Below are 22,317 nucleotides of genomic sequence, written 5' to 3'. Positions count from 1 at the left end.
TTGTATGTGTTTGTCGAGCAACCACCGCCCTTTTTGTTTTAAATTAAATATAAACTTTGTATTTTGCAGCAGTGCAAGTTTGCTGCAAGGGAGACATTTTTAAAGAAGCCAGCAACACCCGGAGTAGGAAGATAAACTTTTCTTTTTTCTGCTTGGCCAGTATCTTAGTAGCTCAGTTCAGCTTGACTGGTGGCAGCCCCCCTTCCAGAGCGCTACCTTTAGTCAAAGACTTAGCCTGGCCTCTTAGGGCTTAATCCTGTTATTGTAATCACTGCAGGCAGTTATCTCTGGCGTGCAGGCTGCCTGCTTGGAATTCTTCTAAAGAGCACATTTTGGCTGCCTTCTGAGCACATTCCAAGTTAGGTTGTGCATACCTATGGAACCCATCAGCATGTGCTGTGAAGTCCATTCCCTTAGCCCTTTCTAAAGCTCTGTACAGGAGAAAAGATAAAGCCCCTGCACCACACAACCGCCAACAGCCCTTTATTGAAGGATTTCAGCCAAGAACCAGGGCCAGGCAGAAGCTGTGCTTATGCAACTTCTCATTAAACATCTCAGGCTGTGCTACAAATCCCTGCTGAAGTACAGAACTGATAAGGCTCCCTTTAGAAAGAGGCTGCAGCCTAGCTGTACAGACATGTGCACCGACTGCTTACAGATATCATGTATATTTCTGCTGCATGTGCTGGCAGTAGGTCTGTGCTCAGCCCCTGTCTATTTGAAGACATTCCTTGGTTTCCTTGGCCCTATCTCCATGGAGGCGCCCTTGAAGTTATGTCCAATTAGTGCCAATTGTAGGACGCTTGAAGGGAAAATGTGCTGCTAAGTAATGTACGATGGGACGGAGACTCTCTTGAGTTTCATTTCTGTAAGCACAGAAAAAAAGCCTGTAACCTAATTTTGAGATGTATTTTATGGATGATGCTGTAGTCAAAAAGTTTCTTTAAATACATTTCTTCACTGAATTTTGCATTAAAACCAGAGAAATCAGCAATAAATACACCACAGCGCACCAGCATGCAAGTTCTCAAAAGGATTGTAACCACCCAAAAAAACACTGATAATAGCTCTGCTTTCCTGCCTAAAAATGTTGACCTCGATAGTATGCGTAATGTTCACATTTAACAATGTAAACATCTTAATAAAATATCATAACGTTTTATATCAAAATCTCCACACCATCCAACTGTGCAGGCTGTAGAATCATTCCTCTGGGTGAGGTTTTCCGCAATGGAGGGCTTGTTTATTTGTGTTTTTTCATTTTTTCTGGCGTGAGAAAATCACCCAAACGTATCAAGGAGGTGTACTGAGTAAAATGACATGGAAAATGTCTGGGTCACTGTTCTGTATAAAGAAGGTATCCAACGGGAATGGGTAGGTCGCTGGTGATTTCAGTCATGTTCATGCTTAGAACATATACAAAGACGTGTTATCACAGTTAGATCTAACTAAAAATATTGGACATATCTAACTAGTTAGATGTATATTGAAGCTTTATAACTTGTACTGACCCCACTTTTTTATTGTTTGGCTCTTGAGAGACTAGTGTTAACTAGGCTTCATCACACATAAACTATATATTTTCAATTCATTCACTAATAAAGTCAACACTGTGGTTCATACATTGTCTTGAAGCAGATTTACTTAGCCAACATATTAGGTTTCGCAGCATGAACCCTTTTCTGAATTCACATGATGGTCGTATATTTCTTCAACTATTGGTTCGGTCCAGAAACATGGTTGTACTTATTTTTTCATTCTTTTTTTTGTAGTTTCGGTCAACCACCATGGGGTGTTAAGTCCATCCCCTGTATGAATTAGATGATACCCGGACTTTCCTGTGTGTGGTCACCATCTTCAGATTTTTACATATTTACTGCTTCTGAAATACTTCCATTGTACAGTAGTGCTTGTGCAGCAAGGTGTCATGAAACCAAACCTATATCTAATTTGTCAGGTGCAAAAACAGACAAAGTTGATCTTACTCATTCCCAGCTCCCCACTTCTTTATAGTGCCGCTCAGTATTATCAGCTCATAATTGTGCTGTTTGCTAAAAGTGCATACCATTAGCAGGAGTGAAGGGGATCCTAGTGCAAGTCCAGAGTTGTCCTGAAGAAGGTTGCACATATTAAACTAATCCTTACGAGAATCAACAACTGTGTAAAAAAAGGGATCTTTTAGCACATTCTAAATAAATAAAGCAATAGTCGGCCCTAGACTTACTGTCGGCCTTCTGCAAAATTGCAAGATCCAGAATTGTTTTAGTCTCTCCTGAGCTGGTGCCACATTCTGTTGGCAAAACATCATGCAATAAAGTTCTAGGATGTGTCAGTGTGAGTGACAGCATGTTAGTGGTAATATGATGGGAACATATTACTGAAACACACAAGTGCATTCTGAGAAAATTGCCGTGTTTTTTTGAACAACAACTCTGTATAAGTTTCAGCTATGTATGTCCCACTAGCAGCCGCAAAGTCCGGCCCACAATGGTTTATCAAGTGAATTATTGAATACTTTAGCACAAGCTAAACAAAGCTTTTATCCCCAGCTGGCCTCAACACAGACTCTTGATGCCATCTTTTAGGCAGGCTTATCCGGTCAAGGGAAGTGTGGAAGGAGTAAGCACCAAGGTGCAACTGCATAATGGAGGGGATGCTTTGTTTTGCTTTTCACTGGCTTCTAAAATTAAAACTTAAAGCTAATGTGAAGATTTGAGCAGGGTACAATCCACACAGGACTTAATGGGAACATTACTTTCCCCTATTCTGTGAGATATGTTTTATCAAACAGTAAGACTATATATATTTTGATTTACTGATCTTTAATAACTTCCAAATCTCTTAGAGTAAATATATATAAATATATATATATACATATATATATTTTTTTTTCCACACTTCCAACTTCTGCCTTTTGCAAATTAACTGCAGCGAGCATTACTTGCCAAGAATGGGAAGTAGGTAGGTGAGGTGAGGAGTAGACAAAAATAGGTGATAGACATGGTGAGTCTGGCTGAAGAGTAAGACAATGCCTTGAAGAAATTATTTAAACCCGCGATTCAGAGAAGCACAAAGGAAGTTGGCATTATCATGAGACTGGAGCCACTAATCCACTCTAGTATTCCATTATCCTCATTATCTTGTGCTATGTGCATATGTGGACAAAGCACATGGATATGTTTGTGAAGCAGCAAAGGTGCATTTTAAAAATAATCATAATTAGAAATCTCCTTACTCCACTCTTTTCCCGATTGCAGTTTCAGTTGAGATTTTGTGCCTAGGTATTTTGTTTAAAACATATTTTTCTGTGCCTTTTTGCTTCTAGAGAGAGTACATATATATGAGCACTGTTTTACCATTTGCACGTTGAATATACAATGTGCATGTTTTGAGAATGTTGCATTATTTGATGTGGACTGGTTTAGGTGCGATGTATGGAGAGATATATCATTGGGCGCAGTTCACTTCCATGCTAATTGTGTGTATACTGTTTAATTCCTTCCCATAATCAACGTACTGTTTCTATTGTAGTGGCCTACCAAAGAGGGGGAGAAGCTGTGAGTAGCGCGGGCAGGTAAGATATTTTTTATTTTTTGCAGTTTGTATTTTATTATTCAAAATAATATTTTTCAATGAAGAGCATTTAAAACACCCAAATGAATCTACAAAAATTGTAGTGGGAGTTCAGATCTTTTTATGTCTAACCCATTCTTCATCTATTCCATTTTTTTAATAGCCCTGACTGCTTACATTTACTTGTTACTTAGCATGTATTCAGGTTTTCTTTTAGCTTGCTTTTCATAGCAAGTAGCTGCCTAGATTATACCAGCCTATATTCTGTGTTTATTTTGCATCGCTGAAGAAAAGGCTGCAACTCCACATTCAACCACTTGAGGGAGATGTTTTACTTGAAATAGAAACGTTTCAGACCAAGGCTGACGATTAGTGAAGTCAGAGCGATCATGCCCTGAAATTTGTGAAGATTTGAGAACCTGGTGATATGTAGGAACTATTTTTTAGAATTTTTTGCTGATTACAGCAGGTCTTTTCTGGGATGTAGAAATGAGGTCTCGCAGCGGAATATTTTCAAAACCCGAATGCATTTTTTCTTGATCGATCGGCGTGTAGACAGAAAAGTGTTAGCTATTATAATTTTAAAATTAACCATCGTTAACCTTTGTTGTGCAGACCCTGTCAATGTTTCATGTTCAGTCTTTTCAAGGTTGACGTTTTTCCATTGTATAGCTCGATCTTTTCAAAGCAAGGCCGGTGTATTAGAAGGGACCGTTCCAAGTCTTGCACTCAAGGAGAAATACAGCGTAATTAGGTGGTTGCGAGGCTGGCTGGATTTCATGTGTTGCATAAAATACTCAGGGGCTTCTTTACAAGCCCCCTGCACCGTCCGTGCGTCACTTATTTTATGGGAGAAAGAGACGCACCGGGGGCTCAAGGGCCTTGAAAACAAGATCCTCAATATTTAAACAGAAACTAAAGGGAAATATTTCGGTATACTTGAGAGTGCCGCCAAGCCTCCGCGGGGGTCCGCAACTGCTTAAAAAATCAAATAATATTAAGAGATTAGGTCCCCAGCTTTCAGTAATGACTCATTTGGCGGGTCTGGATTCCAATAAGATTCAGTGAGGGTCCCTGGGTTCCAGTAATGATAAAGTGGGGGTCCACAGAAGTACTAATGTTGGGAAATACTGAGCTAAAATAAAAATATAACTCAGACTGAAGAGCATGCACACCCTGTCAGTCTGTTGTGCTGGGCGGTGGCGTGCATGTGGGAGCTGTTAGTATGGCCATGAACACATTGCCTACAGTCATTGCCGTCAGGGCAGCGGTCATTTAGGAATGTGGTGGCAGGTGGGGCCCAGGGGCACTCATGTTTGGCCCAGAACAAGAGAGAAAAGCAGAAAATGAAAGAAGAATGGAAAGGGTGAAAGAAAAACAATGAGAGGAGGAGGAAGCATTGATGAAAAGAACCTTCACGAGTGGGATGAAGAGGAAGGAAGTGTATAGCGGTGGAGGAAAGAGGCATACGGTAGAATCAGGATTAGGCACCCGTGGTATTCGGAAAACGTAACATTTCGCAGTGCCCTCCCTGGGCTTCTAAGATTAACTTTGAGCACCGGCACTTACTATTTTACAAATTAAGCATTGGGTTCTGATTGTTTGTTCATTCCCTTGTTCTATTTGAGTCGAAATCTATTACTGGTTGATTTGCTGCTGTGTTGTCAGCGCTGCAGAATGCTATCCTGGCCCCGCGAAGTAGCATTCGCTCTCTGCAGAGACTAGCGGCATCTTGGCGAGTACTGAATATGGTGGGCCAGTCATTGAGAGAGTGGTATCCTCAGCGGAGCATGGATCTTGGAGTAGATTGTTCTATGACAGTCCCTTTGTATAGGAAACCATTGCTCTGCGCACATAGATCAAGAGCTCACCATTGGTGTCTGTGGACACAACTCACGTAACTGACATTTATGTGTACACAACTGTGCCTGGGTCATCCATGGATCATGTTAATTGACTTTTTGCAACAGTTTTATTCTCAAAATAAAGATTTTATTTCTTTCTGACAAAGGTCAAAGGTGGGCCAGAAAAAAACTGAAAGGTAGTTTGTAATAACCTTTTACAGGTTATGTGGCATAGTTACAAGCTCCTAGAGCCACCATGCACTGCCATAGCATCATTTATTTTACGCTAAGGTGGCGCTAAGTTGGCTTTTTCCCTGCACCTTATTTACAAAGCGGCACAATGCTTGCACTACTTCGCAACCCCTTGCTCCAAGTTATGCCTGCGTCAGACATAATGTATGCAAAGGGGGCGTTCTGATGCAGGGAAGCCCGGAAAAATGGCGCCATTTTTTCCAACATTTTTTACGCCTGCTCCGAGCAGACTTTAAAATGACACCTGGTGTGTAGCACAATGGGATGGGAGAAGGCACAAGGCTCTATACACACATAGGTCATTAGGAACATTATACTTCCACAACTAACACAATGGTAGACTAGATTGTGGAAGTAGTGAAAACATTCTGCACAACCAAAACTAAATTACGTACAGAATGGTGTCAGTGGTGATAGGTTCACCTTTATATACATGCGTGGATCATGGCTCCGATTCTGATATTGCATCATCCAAAATGGCTCTGAGGTTATCTTCACATAGGCTAGTAAAATGCTGAATTCCATTCAGTTTCTGAATGTGCCTATTGTCCCTTTGTCCCTAGAGGTCGAGTTAGGAAGTGGGTAGTTGAGCACAAAGTCAAAGGCTAAGAAGCCTGTACCAACTCCCACTAGCTTGCAGTAGTGATCTTTGCCACAAGCTAACTAAGATTCATGATGCTGCAAAGCGAAGCTCTTAATAAGCAGATCTACTTTTGAGATAAACTCTGTGGTTGATCACGAAGAAGACTAAAGCCTAGGCAATGTGAGAGGCTTGATAATGGGCTTGTGTTTACTAGGAACAAGGAATGGATTGGACAGGATTATAGAAGGGCAGAATGAAGCTTCCTGTAATAGAAAATTGGAGACCAAACCATTGCCATGTAAATTGAACATTTTACACTAAATTGAGCATATGTTAAATGATTAACATATTCACATGGTCCCCTCTATTCCTCTCATTTGCTTTCCTGATCCTACCACTCGCTCATCTTGTTTGTTTTTCCTTCAAAAATTGGGATATTGAACCAAGCTGAAGTAAAGGAAAGTAAGAAATATTGGAGATATCAAGAGGTGATGTCTTCTATTTTTTTTTTTTTTACATGCAGTAACGTCAGCAATTGTCATTCTGAAGCCAAAGATTGCCAGGATGATGCTGTGCACAAGTGTGATTACAGCAACGCATTTGTCATTTACATATATCCCTTTTTATAGAAAATTCAAACCAAAAATGGAAAAATCGTTACTACACAATTATACTTGGTTTAACTAACCATAGATTGCACACTTGGATCTTCACCGGTCCTGTATGTCAGAATATTGTATACAGAAATATTGCCTCACATAAATATTGTGTTTTAATATCATTAAAAAAACATTGTCATAATGGGTGCTGATTTTCTATAATTAACTCTAGTGGAACGATATTTATGTAGACAGTATTTAGAACACAATATTTATGTCCAACAATATTCTGAAATCATGGGTTTTCTGGGATCAAACCCATGAGGGCTACTCTTAGAGCTGTGCTTATCCATCGTTCAACAGGTAGACATGCATCTACAGGCATCTTTGAGGCAAAGATGGCTAACTGTGCCAGACTGATATCTTTCCACTTGTTCTGTAACCAGCAGTTTGGTGCCATTCATGTATTGTATCAATGCTAAATAAATCTCTCTTTAAATAAAGATTCAGACATGCCATTTGAAGTTAAGATTATTAATGCATGTTTATTCGGGATAGCCAGAGGGAGAAGATGGGAAGTAAAGCCAACTCACTCTTGGTGCCTGCACTTGGTTGATCCTTTCAACTGAATTAGGGGACAACATTATGTAAAAGGCAAACACCACAGGCCCAATGATCCAAAGAATAGAAAGCACGACAGATGCATGGATCAGCCGAATTGTACTTTGAGGTTGATGTCTTGTTTAGCTAATTTACCAAGGCTTTTGTATAATTGAAATGTTTGGTTTATTTGGATGGCGAAGACTGCATGTTGATTCGAAGAAGACAATAGGGAAATGTTGTAATTAATGGTCTTTAAGGGAAGGGTAAAGATATACATGTTAAGTAATACACACGTCAATTACAGTTATGGGGGGTTATATTATAACCCATAAACATGACGCGTCTCTTGTTTTACTAATCTTTTTTGCCTGCATGTCAAAAGTCAATAGCAGAAAATGTAACACGTAATGCTGCTTTCAAATATTCTTAAAATGCACTTTTATATCGTTGTCAGGCCTGGACTTTTGAATATCAATGACCCGGCTGCCCAGCCGTGGCTTGCAGACACCTGGCCAAACACTGGCAACAGTCACACCGAATGCCCCATCAACTGCTGCACATCAGCCAGCGGAAACAGTGACAGTAATCTCGCAACATACAGTCGGCCAGGTGGGATAGTTATCTTTTATAAGATATGCTGCAATACATAAAGATTATTAATATTGCATAAAATGTCACACAACTTTGCTATTTCATTTGTTGAATTAAATGAAAGGATATATTCCAGTCGTACTCACATTCGCCATTTTCTATTTTAACCATTAACCAATTGCCTAGACTTGTGTGCATGAATTTCATAAGCATGGCAAAGTTCCTTTAATATTATAGGCAATATCCTTTTCTCACTTCCAAATTTTACCTGCTCATGCCATATCATTTCCATACTGCCTTTCCCAGACGATTTACCAGTCTAAACCCATCTACCCAAATTCACATCACTGTTAGACCCAGCCGCGGCCTGTCCTTTGGGTCTGAGGGGCCTCGCCCCCTTGACTTTTGCCTTCCAAAAAGAGTGGCTGCCAGGCTGAGCAAAGGTCAGCCCAACAGACACTCTTCATTTTCAGGTCCGGCATCCAGGAGCTAGACATGCACTATTTACACAGGCTCCTGGTTGCCTGAGCTGAACTTTGTTAGGCTAAGGAGGTCAGAGGTCCTGTGGGTGTGACCTTCTCAGCTCAGCAAAGGTCCTCATTGGCCCTCCCCCTAAGTGACGAGGAGTAGTGTCAATCATTGTCTTGAACCAGGGTGCTTCCGCTTTAGGCCCTGAAACGGCCAGGGGTGAGTGTCAATCGGTGACACGTCATCACAGATTGGGGTGGGGTCAGCAGTCTCAATGACCCCATCCCACTCTGTGACAAGTTTGGGACTGCTGCCCATGCTCATTGGCTGACCTAAGGTGCAGAGCAAAAGGGGTTAATTTCCTCTCTTTCTCTCTCTCTGTCTCTCTCTCTCTCTCTCATGCTCTCATTTCTCACCTTGGCCCCCTTCACTTCCCTTTCCCTTCCCTGTACTTGTCTTTTTTTTAAAAACACCCTCATGCCATCGGGATTCTGTCCAACACCTGCTGCTAATACAGGACAGGCAGACACATGGATGAGTTTTATACCATTCCATGATGGCTCCTCATACACACACATGCACACATATAGGCCAGTCTTCTTTGTATGTGTGTTAGAAAGCATAACAAGAAGCATTCCAAGATACCCATGTAGATGCACAAGCCCGACGGTCATCTTGGAATTGTTTTCGTTGCTTGATGAAAAATAATTTCAAGATGGCATGGACATCTTCCATATAACAAATGTTTTTGTTATAAACTATAGCAAAACCAAAAACAAGCACTGGCAAAGTCAGTTGATTTGCATCCCAGTGTCAGAAGCAACATCTACTGGCTTTGCAAATATTGGTTTATTATTTACTGGAGGAGTGCTGTTGAGTTGTCTATTACCTACCTGTTTTATAAGTTATGTTCTCCTGCCATTCACCATTGTTTAAATTACTGTTTGGCTCAAGGCTTCCCGAAGATGACTCTGTGCGATCTCAATTGACTCCACAAATAGAGAAATGATATAAATGGATGTGAAATCAGAGGAATAACTTTTGCATTGATTAAGTATACACTATGTAGGGGAGCGTATCTCTCCATTTAACAAGGAAATACTATTTCCACTCTTAGGCATTTCTTTTTCAAACTACTGCATTTGTGGATCTGAAATCTTGGTTATGTTCAATTGTACACGGAATTGGATTGTGGTCCAAAAATACAAACTGAATATTTTATTGTGTTGTAGTTTCATTTATATAGCACCTCATACTGCTAATGAGGCCCTTGAGCTCATTAGGAAATGAGTATCAAACTGCTAGGGCCATGATTTGTTTGGAAAATTTGAACAGCTGAACACAATAGTTTGTAAAGGGAAATCAAAGTAATTGAAACATGAGATAGAGTATATAGATTCATACTGCAGCCCTAACTACAGCTGAATATTCTGATAGACAACTCACTCTATGAAACTGAAACTGAAAAATTAAACAGTTATGCCTGAAGATGAAACTGATTGTTACCACAGAAATGTCTAATTCACTGCTCTCTACTCAGACACAGTCATTATTTCTGTCTTCCACCATTCATAGACTTAGTTACTCATATATGAAACCACACTCAAATTAAACATGACTAGCCCAAGAACCACTGAATATTTCGCATTTTCCTTGACTTTATTTTTAGATTGGGATTAGGTTTTTGAGTTAAGATTTCATTGGAGCTGCTCAGCCTGTCTCAGTAGCACTTTTTAGTGAATAAATGCATTTTCAAAACCTTCTAAGTCTTGTACATTGCGACGAGGAAGGTATTTCACTACAGTCACTACCTAGCAGTAGGTGTCAATGGGCAAGTTTAAACAACTCCACCTCAAATAAAAGAAATTGATGGCCCTCAAAAATCATTTTATATACTGAATCAGCCATCTAGGTTAAGCACATAATTAAGAGTTTCCATGCCAATATAATTTGACATCGAGATGTAGGAAAAAAGGCAACATTCTATTTTACAAAGGGTTTAGTTTCTCTTCTCACCCCAAGAAGCATAACTGAAAGAGCTCTTGAGAAATATTAGATTGGACAGATTCCTCCATATCAGTATTTCAGGCATCACAGCTAGTAGACAGTGGACCATATGTTCAAAAAAAAATTCTAGTCGCAAATGGACTGATTCGCAGGATGTACAAACCTCAAATTGCAATTCAATAACTTGTTACCGAATCGCAATTTGGGTTTTGCGATTTGGTATTAGGAAGGGGTGTGTTCAGGGTGTCCCTTCCAAATACTGAATCTGAATGGTATGTATGATTGTTTTGCGACCATGAATGCTGTCACAAAACAATCCCAGTTAACACCAATTTCAAATTGACATGGTGGTCTGCTGTCTCCAGCAGCCACCACCCCCATGAGTGCGGCCATTCCCAATGAGGTCGCAAATTGCGACCTACCTCATTAATATTGATGAGGTAGGTCTTTGCGACCCCATTGGGAATTGCTAAGTGTGTCTGAAACACATTTGTACGTTTCATTTTGCGAGTCTTTTAAATGCGACTCAGAAAAAGACTCTCAAAATGAAATGGACGTACATCTGGCCCAGTGACTCTTCAATGGGTTAGACACAGCATATGAGGCAGATAAAGAATCTATATATGAGTATGATTTAAATACACATTATGACCAGCCCTGGCAGCATCAGCACACCATTTTAACCTCAGATGATTAAAATGCAAACTCAATTAGGCCATCACTACTTTGAATTGAAAGCATAAAATGGGAGATATATATGCTGCATGACTCTTTTCTGGATTAACATGCTACACATTATTCTGCCATCTATTGGTTGGGTCCAGAATTCTCCATTACTTCACCAAATTGTTAGTCCATCTTTTCTTTCTACATTTGTTGGTGGGTGTCGGTGGTACCAACATTTGATGCCCCTTTGTGATGTCGTCGTACTTCCTCCAGATGTACCCACCTGAGGTTGCTATCTTCAGATTCATTTTTTTGTGCTGTTCGGTCTGGATGCTTGCGGAGATGTCTCCAACAGAAGGGAAAAAACGTTGAAAGTTTTGAGTAAAATTGAATGAGAACGTCATCAACAGTAAACAGACTGGAGATTGTTGTAGGTTAAAGCTCAAATTATTGTTTTGTAAAAATTGTCATCAGAAATATGCACAGAAGGATAACACCCAGTGTGTAACCTCAGTCTCCCGATCGATCACTGGAGTGAAGATTGCAACGCTTGCACCATGTTTACAGTGAAGACGGTAAGGGTTAGAGGGAGACAAATAGTGGCCCATCACACCCTGCAGGGATAAAAACAAACTCCATATTTGAGAGATCTGGAACTTTCAAGTGATAATGAGAAAAATGTTACCAAAGGGGTGGAAGGAAAAAGCTCGAAGCGTGATCGGAGATCATTGAGGTTTAAGAAGATGCCCCAAAGAAGAGCAGAAAATCAGAGGTAATAGATCCTTCAACCCCTGCTAAGACACCAGAGTCAAAGAAAACAGACTCGCAGGTAGAAACAGGAGTCCCGGTGTTAAAATGCTCGACATCTGCAGGCAAACCCCCATGAAAAGGAGTCTCATGGAGCACCAGAAAGAGTTTTCAGTGCTGAAAAAACTTTAAAGAAACAAGCTTCATGAAAAGACAGAAGGGTGAAGGATGTTTTGTCGTCAAAGAAGCCTACAATCCTGAAAATTCTTGTAGCTGCAAACTACAACTACAGGTAAGAAACTTTGTGATATATATATATATATATATATATATATATATATATACACAAATACACACATACACTTACGATATATGATATTTTATATATATATAAATAAATAACAATTAATCTCCCACAATATAAACGGGTCTGCACTTATTCCTTGTTTGAATGTGGGTCAAAATAACCAGACGCTTTCCGGTGAGCGTCTTTATCAGTATTGGAATCTCACAGCGAGTCACACATTTAAATACACATGATTGGTCAATTCATTTTCAGCAACATTGAAAAGGGACAAATTGAAACAATAGAATCACTGTAACTCAAATCAAACAGTGTCTGCCTTCAGGTAACTTTGTGCAGTGTCTTTATTCTTTCTTTTTCCTTGTCGATCCCATTGTACATTAAGATGTTATTATGCCCAAAATGGGCCTATCAAAATCAAACTACGAACGCTACCTTATGACATTTCTTCTGCATCATTATAAATTATTTGTTTTCATTTCACAATATTAAAACATTATTGCGCCATCTTATAACATTCATTTTACTCAAATACCAATCAGTATTCCATCCCTTTGCAGTCAATATTTACACAAATTACTGATCTACCACAATTGAATGGCCAACTATTTCTCACTGTTAAGTCCAAATGGCATTTTCTTCTGAGGTTCGATAATATATCGGGACTCTGAGCATCTTAATTGGAATTCTCAATCACCTCCTGTTTCTCCCTGGGGTCTATAATCAATACAGAAGAATTTCAATAGTTTCCTATCACTTTTATGAAACAATTTAAAATGTCTAGCTACTGGATATGAGAAATCTTGATTATCAATAGCTGACATGTGTTCCAGAATCCATCTTTTTACCGGATGTATGGTACCGCCAATGTACTTCTTTTGGCATGGACACACTAAACAGTAGATGGCAAAAGCAGTATTATAATTCATAAACTTAGAAATTCGTCTTGGTGTTTTGTATCCTAGATTTTCATATGTTAAAACTTTATCTAACTGCTCCTACAGGTCTTACATTTAGTACATGTGTTTTGCATCCTAGATTTTCATATGTCAAAACCTTATCTAACTGCTCCTACAGGTCTTACATTTAGTACATGGGAAAAAACAGTCACCTCTTTAAATGTATCCTTGATGACGTCCTGAGGGAGATGGCCATGTACCACAAGATCTCTAATTGATGTATTTTTTCTATAGGTAATTTGTGGGTGATTGGTCAGTTCCAATCCTACGATTGGATCTGATTTCAACATATGTCAATTTGTCCATATGATGTTAATAATGACTTGGGCATCACTTGAAAAGCTTGTGATTATCCTAAATTTAGTATCAGCATCATTATTCTTCCATACATCCTGTAAGTGATCTTGTCTAGATTTCAGATTAATTCTTTCAAGGGCTTATTCTAAAACTTTCCTAGGCTAACCACTTACTTGAAAACACTGAGTAGCTTCAGTAGTAGCTTGTTTAAAATCCCCCTTTCTGGTACAGTTCCTTTTAATGCAGAGTAATTCCCTATGAGGGATACTCCACTTCAAATTTGTTGGGTGGCAGCTTTTTGCATAAATAAGGGAATTCCCCGCTATAGGTTTTCTATATAGTCTAGTGCAGATTTTCTTTTGATCAACAAATGCTTTGAGATCTAGAAATGTAGCTGCATCAGTACTCATTTCCCCTGAAACATGTAAGTTTATTGAGTTGCTATTCAAAACAGAATATATATTCAATAGCTGATTCTTTTGATCCCCTCCAAATAAGGAAGGGATCATCTGTATACCTATACCACACTACAATTTTCTTATCAAAATGTAATTGGCCTTAGACCAGGCTACCTGCTTTTCCTACCGGCTTACGAAAAAAGATTTGCATAGCTGGGAGTGAAGCAGGTACCCATGGCCGACCCATGCACTTGACGATAATGCTGTCCTTGGAAGATAAAGATGTTATTGTACAAGCAAAATTGAACAAAATCAATCAACATTCTGTTATGCTCTGCATATTTCAACAATTGCTCCTTAAGAAAATACTCTATTGCCTGTAGCTCATTAACGTGTGCAGTGGGCTATGTCGAGAGCTATCATTAAGAAATCTGTCTCCCATATACTTCCTTCTATTTTCCTTAAGGAATCTTTGGTATAGCTAATGAATATGTTTTTCACTATGTTTCATAGCGTTTGCAAGTCAGTGTGACAGTGTGAACAATTTTGTGGCACTGCCAGACCAGTGACAACAAGGTTAGCAGGTATATACTCATTTGTAGCACAATCACATGGAAAACTGGAAGCTCTGATGTTTACCAAATCAAGGAAGAAGCCAGTTAACCCACTTTAGATGAATTGGAAATGTATGTGGTGCCTGGTACAGCCATTTTATGGCAGTTTGCCAATTTTACAGTCTCTCCCAAAAGAGCAAGAAAGAAGTCTTTAACCAGTATGCAAGAAGGACTGATGGCACATAATCACTGGCTTTGATGTATTAATTGATGCTGCAGAAACTGCCAGTGAGTCACCTATCATTGGCTTTGTATTTGTAACATTACAGGGAGTGCAGAATTATTAGGCAAGTTGTATTTTTGAGGATTAATTTTATTATTGAACAACAACCATGTTCTCAATGAACCCAAAAAACTCATTAATATCAAAGCTGAATATTTTTGGAAGTAGTTTTTAGTTTGTTTTTAGTTTTAGCTATGTTAGGGGGATATCTGTGTGTGCAGGTGACTATCACTGTGCATAATTATTAGGCAACTTAACAAAAAAAAATATATACCCATTTCAATTATTTATTATTACCAGTGAAACCAATATAACATCTCAACATTCACAAATATACATTTCTGACATTCAAAAACAAAACAAAAACAAATCAGTGACCAATATAGCCACCTTTCTTTGCAAGGACACTCAAAAGCCTGCCATCCATGGATTCTGTCAGTGTTTTGATCTGATCACCATCAACATTGCGTGCAGCAGCAACCACAGCCTCCCAGACACTGTTCAGAGAGGTGTACTGTTTTCCCTCCTTGTAAATCTCACATTTGATGATGGACCACAGGTTCTCAATGGGGTTCAGATCAGGTGAACAAGGAGGCCATGTCATTAGATTTCCTTCTTTTATACCCTTTCTTGCCAGCCACGCTGTGGAGTACTTGGACGCGTGTGATGGAGCATTGTCCTGCATGAAAATCATGTTTTTCTTGAAGGATGCAGACTTCTTCCTGTACCACTGCTTGAAGAAGGTGTCTTCCAGGAACTGGCAGTAGGACTGGGAGTTGAGCTTGACTCCATCCTCAACCCGAAAAGGCCCCCCAAGCTCATCTTTGATGATACCAGCCCAAACCAGTACTCCACCTCCACCTTGCTGGCGTCTGAGTCGGACTGGAGCTCTCTGCCCTTTACCAATCCAGCCACGGGCCCATCCATCTGGCCCATCAAGACTCACTCTCATTTCATCAGTCCATAAAACCTTAGAAAAATCAGTCTTGAGATATTTCTTGGCCCAGTCTTGACGTTTCAGCTTGTGTGTCTTGTTCAGTGGTGGTCGTCTTTCAGCCTTTCTTACCTTGGCCATGTCTCTGAGTATTGCACACCTTGTGCTTTTGGGCACTCCAGTGATGTTGCAGCTCTGAAATATGGCCAAACTGGTGGCAAGTGGCATCGTGGCAGCTGCACGCTTGACTTTTCTCAGTTCATGGGCAGTTATTTTGCGCCTTGGTTTTTCCACACGCTTCTTGCGACCCTGTTGACTATTTTGAATGAAACGCTTGATTGTTCGATGATCACGCTTCAGAAGCTTTGCAATTTTAAGAGTGCTGCATCCCTCTGCAAGATATCTCACTATTTTTGACTTTTCTGAGCCTGTCAAGTCCTTCTTTTGACCCATTTTGCCAAAGGAAAGGAAGTTGCCTAATAATTATGCACACCTGATATAGGGTGTTGATGTCATTAGACCACACCCCTTCTCATTACAGAGATGCACATCACCTAATATGCTTAATTGGTAGTAGGCTTTCGAGCCTATACAGCTTGGAGTAAGACAACATGCATAAAGAGGATGATGTGGTCAAAATACTCATTTGCCTAATAATTCTGCACTCCCTGTATATATCATTTTGCACCATGAATCCTTTTCTGGATGCACATGCTTTACATTATTCTGCCATCTAGTGGTTGGGTCCTGAAATGACCTTTCTTCCATTGTCTTTTTTTGTTTTCTTTGTTGTGGGTGTCTTTAACCACCATTTGGTTGTATGCCTTTCTCGTGTATGACATCAGGCAGTGCTCCAGAGATGTTCCTGTGCATAGTGGGCATCTTCAGATTCTTTTTTCTGCCATTGGGTCTGGAAGTCAAAGAGGAACTCTGAAAGTTTTTTTAGAAATATTGAGTTTTTCAAGAAAATCTACAGAGTCGCCAAAGACCACAAAGAAAGGACGATGAGAGAGAGAAGGGGACTCTTCTTTCCTTGCTTTTTTCGGTGAGGGACCTTGCTGGAGCCAGCCATGTGGTCGTAGAATGAGGACAGGTAGGGGACATGGAAAATACGCACTTTAAATTCTGCCCCAAATGCCACCAAAGGTTTACACAGAGAGACCCCCATGAGAACTGTAACCTCTGTCTCATGAAGGACCACCCAGTTGAGGACTGTGAGGCCTATGCAGCATGCTTGCCGAAGACCTTGAAGGCACGCCAAAGACAAAGGCTACAACATTACACCATGGCCTGTCCAGTGACAATGATTAAAATGTCGAGCAAGCCAAAACAGCACACAGCTGTTTCAGATGCTGAAAAATCCTCCACAGACACTGAGAGGTCAAAGGGGGCAAGGAAAGTGGTGATAGATGTTAAAAGAAAAGCCCATAAGTCAACAAAGCCGCTGAAAAGCACCAAACATTCTAAGTCTTCATACAAAAAGTCCAACCTCAGTGCTGAAAACATCGACCGAAGGTGATCCAAAACTCAGAGGCCCATGGATCATGAATGGGGGATACCAAAACAGCCACAACACTGTTTAAACCCTTGACGTTACAACCCATTTGAGAGGGGTCAAAAGATGGCACAAAACCCTCAGCATCAACAGACCCAGCGATGACCAAGAATAGACCTTCACCGATGCTCAGCGCCTAACAGAAGGTGCAGCAGGCCTAAAAGAAGAAGACAAGGCTGGGGACCAAAATGGGGGCACTCCTACAAAGAAAAAGAGAGTTTAAAGACTCCTCGAGGGAATTTTGAATTCCGATGAAACCTTTGATGACCTTCAATGTCAAAGATCATCAGTCTGCCTTAGAAGCTCTCTCACCACCAGAGCCACAGGAGGAAGAACTTAAGGAGCAGTTCTAAGAAACACAAGAGACTGAATGAGCTGGAGGGTTCAACGAACAGACATGGAACTATCTGGACACAGACTCCCCCAAAGAAGGGGTGGACATATACTCCTTAAGGCCTTCACTTCCAGATGACCGCTCTAAGTACAACATCCTTATCAAGAGGGCTGCTGACACCTATGGTGTACAACTGGATGAAGAAAAGGGAGACTTGTTTCTTTCTGGAAACTTTAATGCTTGCTCCCAAGGGTATCCTGTACTTACCAATGTTGCCCAGCATCCTGGACCAGGGAAAGGAGGCTGTTAGAGAACCTGCCACTGCAAAAGCAGTTATTCCAATGGTTGAGAAGAAATTAAAAAAAACTCAACCCAAGACCAAAGGTATGTATAGGGGAATGCACCAGCAGACTCTAAAATGTCATCTACAGCAAGAAAATGCAGCAATGCTCCCACACAAACTGGTCCTCCATCTGAGCAAGAGAGCAAAAGACTCAACATGGTGGGAAGGAAAACAGAGAGGGAGGCTGCAACACAGTGGTGAAATATGAATTCAAAAGCATTGTTGAACAGATATGGCCACCAACAGTGGGACGCAATAGAGTCCCTCATGCAACACCTTCCAGAGGAATACAAGAGGAGGGCCAAAGCAATCATGCAGGAGGGGTGAAATATAGCCAATACGTGCCTGAAGTCAGCCTTGGATGCAGCAGATACTGCCAGTAGGTAGATGTGTACCAGTACCACCCTAAGAAGGCACACCTGGTTAAGAGTGCCAGGTTTAAACCAGAGGTGCAAGCATCCATAATTAGCATACCATTCATGGGAGACACCCTGTTTGACCAAGCAATTGATGAGTCCTTACAACAGATAAAGAAGGACAATGAAACAGCCAAGGCCATGGGAGCCCTACAGTTTAGAAGGGGAGGAATCACAAACTGAAGACCAACAGGCAGAACACTGTTCCTGAGCTCCATCAGCAACAACAGGCTCAAGGCACCTCCCATCAGGTCATACAACAATCAATGTACCAGTAGTGTCCACACACTGCTTGTTAGCCCTTTTGGATGCGAAGGAAGGAGTCAACTCCCCCAAGGGGGAGGAACAGCAAGTAAGTGACTCGCCTCACAACTCAGACGCCCACATAACACAGGTGGGTGGCAAATTACAACATTTACCATCCCTAAATGTCCTGTTCCTTGAGGCAAAAAATAAAAGAACTGATTCCCAAATATACTATCCCTTCCCACTTGATTTTGCTCCAACCTTCAAAAACATTCAGTATTTCGAAAGCATTTATAGGAAGGGTCAGTCTAGTTCTTAGCAATAGGGATCACCACCCTAAGATCACAGTTTTCAATAAGCTTAAAGGTTAGAGGCACAAATAATTGTTATTGTGACCTGGCATACACATACCATACCACAGGACACACCACTCAAACTACATAGAAAATATACCATGACATGGATCTAGGGGTGAGTTTAGACAAGTGGTTGCTGCAGTCCATCACACAGGGTTACAGTACATACTTAGCAATAAAAACAATCACAAATCAAAACAAACAAGGGTAAGATAAGCTCTTTAATAGTTTATTTAGGTTCGAGATATTTTATTGAAAGAAGCAATAGAGAAAGTACCTCCCACAGAGTTAAAACAAGGTGCATATTGGGTTTACTTGTTTTTCATTATGAAAGACAGGACATTATGGCTCATTTTGCATCTTCACATTCTGGACCATTGTATGATAAGCTCACCAAATTTAGAATGTACGGTCATATGTTATGATATGATATGATACATTACCAGATTTAGTAGAGCACATGCAAATACCCAATACGGTGTCCTTGTGCTAAGGAAAGATTCAGCGGAGGATGAATTGGAGATGGATTAGAAATATTCAAATAGTTTGAGAGAAAAGCCAGGTCATTAGATCCAGTGAAAAGGCTAGATTATTGGTAGTGCATTGTAGGAAAATGGGTGGGAAGTTCCAGAATGGTGACACTGAAAGACATCATGGCATTGAAAACAATGGGATTTCCCTACACGAAAACGGCATTCTTATACCTACAAATACTTTCTGTACACCGGAATTACTTACACTTTTGGGTAGGTGTTAAACAGCAATTTTTTGCTCAGCCTTTCATCGTATAGTCAACTGCATGAGTACTAAAAGATATCGATTGGTGGTCGTAGCACAACTACTTAGAGAAGTGCAGTGTGTTCCCATATCTCAAGGGCTGGTAAGTGAAGGGTAGTTATTTTCAGCAATAGCAGAAGGGCACCCAGAAAACATTACAACCTTTATTAAAAAGTATAATAAATTAAGAAATACAAGCTGCTGTTCCATGACCAACCACCAGTTGCTGGAATTATCCACGGTATCCAAATCTATAATAGCTTCAAATTGAAAAAATCTTGCAAGGAGCAAATACTTTGTTTTATTTTTGACATTTGCTCGCAGCCTGCTATCATTTGACAGTACATACTAGACTCACACTTTACTTTCTCCATTTTTCTAGCTGATTGCATCGCAAACTACAACAATCAACTGGACAACAAGCAAACCAACCTCATGTTGCCCGAATCTGCAGTGTATGGCGATGTGGACCTTAGTAATAAAATCAATGAGATGAAAACATTCAACAGCCCCAATCTGAAGGATGGTCGGTTTGTGAACTCTGCTGGACAGCCCACTCCTTACGCTACTACACAGCTCATCCAGTCTAACATCAGTAACAACATTAATTGTGGCAGCAGCGATATGAACGAGAAGCAATGGAAACCCTCGGTCCAGCAGAAGCCAGATGTTGCTCCCATGCAATACAGTATCATGGAGCAAAACAAAATAAACAAAGGTAGGGAGTCAATGCCATGTTTACTGTTTTAGTAGAGATGCACACACACACACACACATCCTCCACCCACCTGTGCATGCATGATATATATTGTCTCGCAAAACAAATGAATTGTATATTTGTTATTTGTTTTTCTTTTCATTTCTTTCAAAATGGATGACTGTTGCCTGGGATCCAGCCAAACATTGATTAGGTGGGCACTCTAGGCTGAGAAACACGTTAGTGATAAATTGAAGTAGCCAGTACGTTCTTGAAAATGTGAATGATGGGCTATTGTTTCTTTGGTAAGATGCCAGCATTCAGAGGTTGCAGCCTTTATAAACAACCTCTTTTGATAGGGAGGGTCGAAAGCATATGTCTTTAATGGGGTGAATTTACAAGAGCACACAAGCTACCGCCACGGTAATTTCTTCACAGTTCCAGGGAACCAAGAAAAACTATGTCAACGAGGTAATTAGCAGCACCTTTGAAGTTTGAATTTAGCTCTGCAAATAATCAGCAGCATCTTAATGGAATTAAGTATAGACATATTTCAATATGGCCTTGAGATTAATTAAAGCATTACAGTAGGTACGGAACTAGCAGAGGCAGCGATGACATGTTTTATTCATAAAGTGGGGACAAGGACATGGGATTGAACCAAACATAGCCGTGATTAAAAGAAATCAGCACACATCTATTCTTTCTACTAATGGTGGGGAGTTAATTATGTCTCTGTGCGGATGTAAGTCTGAACAGAAAAACTCCGGTCCTCCTTCCATGATTTTCATTTCAATATACACTGGGACCACTATTGCTCCATTGCACATTTCCTCCACTGTATTACTGTTGTTGTCCTGTCTGAAGCTAGGGTTCTAGAAGCCACACATAAATTGATTTCAGATTTTTTACTAAACACATCAAAATATTCCTTTTGTGTCCTGTAGGTCACATTTCTTTAATACAATGTATTGAAGCTGAAAGTTGAAAGAAACAGGCATGCCGTTTTTTTCTCGATTCGCCCTTCAGGCTACAATACCTTGAAACCTGCTTTAATAACCTTATTTGCAAAAGTGATATCCCGGAGGACTGAGGGCAGGGCCAGTTGTGAACCATTGACTTGTCTGGTCACACGGTGAAATTAAATGTCTTGGCAAAAAGACATGTTTCATCAGAGGGGCTCAAGAGCCTGAGTAACCTGATTGATGTAGCCAGCGCTGAAGGCCTGCCTCACTGTAAACACAAACCCGTAAGATGAAAAAGGAGTTTTTGTCCATGCTGCTGTGTGTAAGAGTTATCCCATTATTACATATGTCAATTTAATGTTGCGAAATGCATTTCTGCCTCGTCTGAAGGTATCTGGAATTACAAACTGCGATTCATTTTCAAGCAAACTGTGTTGCGTTTTGAAATTGTATTTTCTACGACTAATTCTGCTGCAAAAAAACACACAATGAAAAAGCTGAAAAATCAGGTATTAAATGTATTGTGTGTCCACAATAAGCCTAAGAATACTTAAATCATTCCAAGGTGTCAGGGTAACACTGAAGAGAATTTCCATTTAGAATAACTGGGCAAACATGTAATTTGTGGGAATATTCTGATAAAAACGAGTTTGTATCTGATATTAACTGATTTGAACACTCAACCTTTGATTTTCATTTTACTTTACAGATTACCGTTCAAATGAAACAATTCCCGCTACAATTCCTTACAACCAGTCACATGACCAGGGTACAGGGGGGTCCTACAACAGTTCTGACAGAGGCAGCAGCACTTCAGGTGAGTAAAAAACAAATAAAGTAAAAAAGGCGTGCACACTGGCTCACCTCTAGGTTACAGTTCTGCTCTGTTTGTTCTGAATACACTCTTTTTTGTTGCACGTGTTAAGAGATACAAAAGGACGTTTGCTTATTTCACAGTTATCGAGG

At 40.3% G+C, this 22,317-nt stretch overlaps 1 protein-coding gene across 3 annotated transcripts in view; it reads left to right on the top strand.

The window, feature by feature from the left end:
• The window catches only part of ROBO1 (roundabout guidance receptor 1), a 1,423,180-nt gene that overhangs the window by 1,354,389 nt on the left and 46,474 nt on the right, over window positions 1-22,317 (top strand). For all 3 annotated transcript variants that reach the window (XM_069204141.1, XM_069204140.1, XM_069204142.1), the window contains 4 exons: window positions 3,532-3,574; window positions 7,909-8,063; window positions 20,072-20,407; window positions 22,061-22,168. In XM_069204141.1, the coding sequence (XP_069060242.1) occupies window positions 3,532-3,574; window positions 7,909-8,063; window positions 20,072-20,407; window positions 22,061-22,168 (642 nt within the window). The remainder of the gene's footprint in view (window positions 1-3,531; window positions 3,575-7,908; window positions 8,064-20,071; window positions 20,408-22,060; window positions 22,169-22,317) is intronic.

Source organism: Pleurodeles waltl, chromosome 8 (assembly GCF_031143425.1).
Source record: "Pleurodeles waltl isolate 20211129_DDA chromosome 8, aPleWal1.hap1.20221129, whole genome shotgun sequence".
Lineage (NCBI taxonomy): Eukaryota > Metazoa > Chordata > Amphibia > Caudata > Salamandridae > Pleurodeles > Pleurodeles waltl.
Note: the sequence above shows the minus strand (reverse complement) of the source record. Positions and strands in the feature narration are given on the sequence as shown.